The sequence below is a fragment of the Fonticula alba genome, assembly GCF_000388065.1.
Source record: "Fonticula alba strain ATCC 38817 unplaced genomic scaffold supercont2.8, whole genome shotgun sequence".
NCBI classification, from domain to species: Eukaryota; order Rotosphaerida; family Fonticulaceae; genus Fonticula; species Fonticula alba.
This window is the reverse complement of record NW_009242978.1, coordinates 1,462,278-1,468,868: the sequence shown is the minus strand read 5'-3', so window position 1 is coordinate 1,468,868 and position 6,591 is coordinate 1,462,278. Positions and strand designations below refer to the sequence as shown.

The following is a 6,591-nucleotide window of genomic DNA, read 5'->3' as shown; positions in this document are numbered from 1 at the left end:
GGGGGGGGGGGGAGGAGTGAGGAGGATCGAGGCGTCGCGCTATTTTGAGAACACGCTCAAAATGCCCCTCAAGCCGAATCAGGGAGCCGTCAGCAAGATCCCCCTCATCGATTACATGCCAATCTAGTGTCCGACCAGGCGCATCGCCGGCGGGGCCCGCAGGCCTCCTGATGGGTGGGGAGAAAAAAGCAAGGGCTCCCAGTCAACCTCCACACTTGGGACTGGGGCCGGGGGCTGTCACCGCGGGATGATGAAAATCCGCTAGACATGCCAACGGTGTGGGAGGAGGGGGACGCGATCAAAGCCGGGGCCCAGAAGTGGCGATTGAGCGAGTGGGTATATTATGGTGGGGGGGGGGGGGACTCAAGGACAGAGCGTGTGCGTTGGAAGAGAGGTGTGGGGGTAATAATCTGAACAGAGGTGGTGTGGATGTGTATGCGCGTCCATACGGCGAGGAAGACAAGCGGGAGGTATGCGTCTCCCTGTGCAACACGCATGTGTAGCAAGTGTAAGCAGGAGGGAAAGAGAGGGAGAGGGTCCAGGCGATGCCGTGGCTCGGCGGCACTCTTCGCGTGACACGTGCGGTGCATGAGTATGTGACTGCATGCCATGTTCCCCGGCGGTGGAGGGGGAAAGGGCAGCGAAGGAAGGAGAGGGGGGGGGGGAGGAACACGCCACGCGCCTGGCGCGGGTGCACCACCTCCTCGGGTGAGAGCGAGAAAGCTGCCAGCGAGCGCAATCGGAGATGGAGCATGCAGCAGGAGGCGCATCGGGAAGGAGGCACCGCCTTGTCCGGGTGCGCAAATACAGGGATACATATATGTATGTGTGCGCGTGAGCACATGTATATGTATGGACACGAGAGAGAGAGAGAGAGAGAGATGATATGAATGGAGGACTGATGAGGAGAATGCGCGGGTGCATGCGCACGATGGGGAAAAAGAGCAGGACACCAGTCACCACAAACAACATCAACAAGTCAAGGGGGGGGGAGGGGGGAGGGGCAGGAGAAGGATGGGGGAGTGGAGAAGACCGAGAACACCCTGCCATTCGAGAGGAAGGGAACTCGGAGAGTATAAAACAAAGCCGAAGAACCGGAAGGGAGCCAGAGCCAGAGCCAGGACGATGACGGAGAAGAGACCCGACCTTAGATCTTGTCCAGGAGGGCCAGAGTGTCCAAAATCTCAGCCAGACGGTGGGCCCGCTCGGCTTGGTGCCGGGCGACCAGGGCCACCTGGTCCCGGTGGAGCTGCTTCGACAGGACGTCCAGCTCCGACGCCAACTGGGCCTCGAGATCCGAACGGTTGCTGGCCTGGCGGTCGAGCAGCGACCGACGCTCGACCGCCTGCGACTCCAGCAGCAGGTCGCGCCGGACCAGCTGGTAACTCTTCAGCTGCTCCCGGTCGCGCTCGTGACGCTGGCGCATGTCGGCCAGCTGGCGCTCCTGCATTGCCTGCAACCGGGCACTGGCCTCCTCCACCAGACGCTCAGCCGCCTGGTCATGCTCCTGCTGGATGGTTTGCGACACGCGCAGGTACTCCTGGCGGAACTCCTCCGACAGGAGCCGACGCTCCTCCTTGGACTGGGCGTTCTCAAGCAGAGCCTGCTCGACAACCGCCCGGCGCTCGCGCGACTGCCGCAAGGCCTGCTCCCGGACTCGGGCCGCCTGCTCGCGGATGGCCTTCAGGGTCTTCGGGTGGGCCTTGACTTCCAGAAGATGGGTCTTCCGCAGCTCCTTATCCTCCTTCCGATGAAGCGAGGCCAGCTGCTCCCGCTCCAGGCTTTGGGTCTGGGATTGCTGGTTGACAAACTCCTGCTGGACTTCGATGAAACACATCTCGTAGGACTGCTGCTCGGCGGCGAAATTTTGCAACCGCACCGCCATCAGATGCCGGGCATTCTCGGTCTTCTTCCGAGCCTCCTCCTCAAAGTGTCGCAGCTCCAGCTGGAACTGCGCCTCAAGCAGGGTCCCGGCGAAAGCCCGACGCTCGACATCGGCCTGCTGCTGGCAGGCACCCTCGAACTCGAGATTGGCCACACGCGTCCACTCGTCCAGCTCCATGGCATGGTATTGCTTCATGTCCCGGCGCTCAACCTTGTCGGTGACAGTCAGCGAGTCCCGGAAGGACCGGCTCATGTCCTTGATGATGGTCTTCTGCTGGGACAGGTGCTGCTTCAGCTCCTTCTTCTGCCGGGCCTTCTGCTCCTTGACAAAGTTCTTCATGGCAGCCTGTTGCTGGCGAAGGGCTGCATCACTCTCGGCGCGCAGCCGGGTGGTCAGCTTCTCGTGCTCCGAGTTGGCCTGCTTGACGGCGGCCTCGATCTCCTTCTCCAGACGAGAAATGGTCTCGCTGTGGGTCTGATCATGGGTCTGAAAAGAGCGGGGGGGGAGGGAGGGGGAGAGAGAGAGAGAGAGACAGGCATAGGAGGACACATGGTTGGATTTGTTTGATGAGTATAACAAGGCAGAACAGGAAACAGACTCACACACACGAACAGAGACAAGGATCGACCAATAGAGAGAGAGGGAGAGAGAGAGAGAGAGAGAGGCATGGAAAAGGGCGTACCTTGCGCAGCTGCTTCAGGAACTTGCCCTGCTGGGTCTGCAGGAGCTTCAGCTCCTTCAGCTGGGTCTTCATGAGCTGATAATCATTTCGCCGGAGCTCCTGCTCACGGCTGGCCCTGAAGACCGGCTTGATGGTCTTGTCATAGTTGGCCTCCTCCCACTGGCGATGGTCATCATTGGCCGAGGCGTCACTGGTCGATCCAATGGACAGGGAGCTGGAATGCGAGTCGCGAGAGGCCGCCAGCGGCTGAAGATGCATCTCGCTGGAACCGCCGAAGTCCGAATCATGAGACAGTTGCGATGACCCGGCCGGCGACCCGGGCAGGGCCAGCAGCCGCGAGGACGGCGGCGAAGAGGTGACATCCGACGAGGCAAAGGGAGCCACCGAAGAACCGACACTGTGCGACCGGCCGCGATGGTCGCCGCCGGGCATGTCACCACCAAGACCAACCCCGTCGTCATCGGCGCTGGCCGAGTGCGACCGGAAGACACCATCCGCCGCAGAGGCGCCCGGAGTCGGGCTTCGACCGGAGGAGGCGCCTCCACTGGGCCGGCCAGACGACCGCAGGTGGGCCCCGGTGTCAGCGGTCCCGAAGCCGGAGCCAGTGCACGTGGCCACGGACTGCGAGCGCTGATAGTGCAGTGACTGGCGCCGGGCCAGGGAGGAAGAGGCAGCCGGCGAGAGCCCGGTGCCGATGGGCGAACGCGGCCCGCCACCGACCGCTGCATCCGAGAAGGACAGATACTGGCCCACCTGTGAAGAGGAAGAGGCGGAGCGCGTCAGCGTCAGAGCCGGGGGCAGTGGACGCGAGGGGGTCCCAGCCGCCGAGGACACGTGCGACGAAGTCGACGACGAGGAGGGGGGACTGGAAAGAACTGAAGAGGCGGCCGAGGATGCGGAATAGGCCGAATAGGCTGACGAGGAGGTCGAACTGTCCACCGAGGAAAGGCTGTCCGCCGGCGAGTCGGGCGGCGGGCTGTGTGGGTCTTTGTCGCTGCCGACATGCGAGAAGGCCTCCTCGCTGCCAGGGGCATTGCCGGTTGATCCGAGGGACATTTCGGCCATGGCAGCATTGATGCCACTGCCGGCGGTATCAACCTCCAGCGGGGCCGGCCGGGGGGTGGCACCATCACCAGCCGAAGGCTTGCGAGACCGGCCACTCCGGGGCCGGTCACTCTTGCCGGAACGCTCGCCCTTTGGTCTGGAGGACTTGGGCTTGGAGGGCTTGCTGCGGGCGCGCTTGCGGCGAAGCTGCGGGGAAAGGCGCCGAGGGGGATGTGCGGCAGCATGTGCGAAACCGGAGAAGGCATACCCCGGGCATGGGGGGAGGGGGGGAGGGAGAGAGAGAGAGAGAGAGAGGCAGGTCCAATTGTTAGAAGGCTGCCACTTGACCAGGGCAAGGGGGGGAAATGGCGAAGGAAAAGGAGCCAAACAAAAGGGTGACCGATCTCTGCCGAGAGCGGCATGCGGCAAGAGGGGACAATGGCGGGAACAAGAGAGAAAGAGGCAGAGAGGGGGGCCAGGCACCTCCTGGGTGTCGTCTAGATCGCTATCGGCCGCAAGCAGCCGGTCGAGGCATTCCTCCTCCAGGGTGGAGCAGTCGACCTCCTTGCCGTCGATCATGATGGTCAGGCCATCATTCGGGCCAACCGATCCACCGTCGGAGGAGATGGTGATCCGCGGCATGGGCACCGGGCCGACGGCCGAGGTGACCAGATCGAAGGTGGTCTTGGCGTCGACGGCGTTCTTCTCGAGGGCCTGGGCGGCACTGCGCGCCCGGCGAACCAAGATCTTCAGGGTCCGCGAGTGGGTGTCCCGATAATTGCTGATAAAGGGATGCTCTCGCAGACGGAGGGCCGAATGCCGGTCGGAGGGGGCCATCTGTAGGCAGGACTCGACAAAGTGGTTGAAGTCGGCCGACCACCGCTCGGGCGCTTGCAGCCGAGGAGGAGGATTCTGCGGGATGTGGTACAGGGCAGACATGGTGTTCATCTCAAACAGGGGGGGCTTTTGCTCGGCCAGCTCGATGCATGTGATGCCCAGGGACCAAATGTCGGCCTTGGTTCACGAGGGGCAGGGGATGAGGGACATATGGCCATGGCAGAGGGAGCATCATGGAAGATGCCGAATGGGTATTCGGGTATATGCATGCGTGTGAGAAGGATAGGGGAGAGGTGGGAGGAGAGGGAGGAGAGGAGAGAGAGGGAGGGAGGAGAGGAAGGAAGGGCAACTAAGCGCACACGCTGGGTATAAAGACCACTCTCCATCGCCAGGATCACCTCCGGGGCCATCCAACAGGGGGTCCCGATGAAGGTGTTGGCCGGGTCAGACATGGATGCGGCGCCGAAGTCGCCCAGTCGGACTTTACCGCGACTGGTGAGCAAGATATTGGCAGCCTTGATGTCACTGTGGTCGCATAGATGGGGGGGGGGGGATTGTAGGCAATCGCCAGGGTGAGTACCGAAGCAAGCGCAGGCCCACAATGAGGGGGAGATACAAAGGTGAGATGCAAATCCATGTGCCAACATACCGATGGATGCGATTCGTCCCATGAAGGTAGATCAAGCCCTCGAGGACACTGGCAACAAGGGCCGAGATCTCGGTCTCCAGCAGCGGTGCGCGCAGGACTTCCAGGACGTCCGACACCGAGCCCATACAGAACTCCATCACCAACCAGACGGTGGAGTTCTTCAAATGTGCGGCCACATGTCGCACCATGGACTCGTTGTTCATGGTGGCGATGAAAGCAATTTCCTTCATGATCTCAATCCAGGACTGTGTTCCCGAAGGCCGGCAGCCGAGGTGGGAGGATGGGCGGGCGGGCGGGCGGGCGGGCGGGTTAGCACGAAGGGCAAAAGAAGGGGCGACGCGTGTGATTGACGGTGGGCATGACCCATGCGCCCGGGGATACGAACCTCGCTGCCCTGCTCCCCCTGGATGGACATCTTCTTGATGGCCACGATCTCGCCTGTGGATAGTTGCCGGGCCTGTGCATGATGGCAGATGAGAGATTGGGAGGGGGGGGGGGGGGGGGGTGAGAACAACCAGCGACGGCGAGAATGGGGCACAGGCGCGAGGGGGAGGAGGGGGGGGGAGGGGGGCAAGATGTCGCGTCGGGCAGCATGCGGACCTTGTAGACCGAGCCGAAGCTCCCCTGGCCGATTTCGCAGAGGATCTCATATGCCTCATCCGGGTCTTCCGCCTGCAGGTAGGATGAGTAGTCGATCTCCTCCACCGGCGCCTCGGTGGGCGCTGTGCTGAAAATGCCCATTTCTCAAAGGGCGCCGGAAGAAAGGCGGGCGTCCCTCTGTGGGGGGGGGGGAGGGCAATGAATCAGAAGCTGCGGGGCATCGGGAGAATGCGAGGAGCAGGAGAAGGAGGAGGGGAGGAGGAGCAAGAGAGGCGGAGGGGAGGGGGGGGGAGGGGGAGGCCGGGAGGAACGAACCACTGGGGGGAGGCAAGGCAATGCAGTGGGGGGGTCGTCCGCAACGAGCCGCTTGGCCCTTCCATGGATTGGACTGGGCAGAGGGGCTTGGAGGAGGGGGGGAGGGGGGAGAAGGGAAAAGGGCGCGAGCGGGCGGGCGGGCGGCGGCAGCGGCAGGCAGGCAGACGGGGCGGGGGGCAGGCGATGTGTGGGAGGGTGTTTGGGGTTTGGGCAAAGGGCGTGGGTGTGCAGAGGGGGGAATGTGGGGGAGGGGGCGGGGGAGGGGGCGGTGTGCGTCGCCCTGAGGGCCGACAAGGAAAAGACCCCGTTCTGATGTAGAGGCACCGGACGAGACCGGCCCTCTGGCTCCGCTCCGGAAGACGAGACACAAGCCCGGGTGCAACCGGGCCCGCCGGCAAATCCCTCTCGCATGTGGGCCCCCCGCTGAACGGGCGAAGGGAAGGATATAGATGTGTGAAAAGGGAGGAGCAGTCAGCACCGGGGGGGCATTGAGGAAGAGCCAGCTACGTGCCGCCCCCCCCCGCCCCCCCCCCCCCCCCCCCCCACCGGAACCGTGCCGGGGCAAAAGGGGCGCCCGGG

General features: G+C 63.5%; 1 protein-coding gene across 1 annotated transcript; it reads right to left on the bottom strand.

The window, feature by feature from the left end:
• Window positions 1-861: 861 nt before the first annotated feature.
• H696_04975 (STE/STE20/TAO protein kinase) lies at window positions 862-6,270 on the bottom strand. Its single transcript, XM_009498841.1, has 8 exons — window positions 6,013-6,270; window positions 5,698-5,874; window positions 5,483-5,554; window positions 5,098-5,342; window positions 4,808-4,973; window positions 4,095-4,625; window positions 2,568-3,818; window positions 862-2,371 (listed from the first exon to the last, which is right to left on the bottom strand). The coding sequence occupies exons 2-8, from the start codon at window positions 5,836-5,838 to the stop codon at window positions 1,148-1,150; spliced, it is 3,630 nt and encodes a 1,209-aa protein (XP_009497116.1). The 5' UTR covers window positions 5,839-5,874; window positions 6,013-6,270; the 3' UTR covers window positions 862-1,147.
• Between the last annotated feature and the right edge of the window lie 321 nt (window positions 6,271-6,591).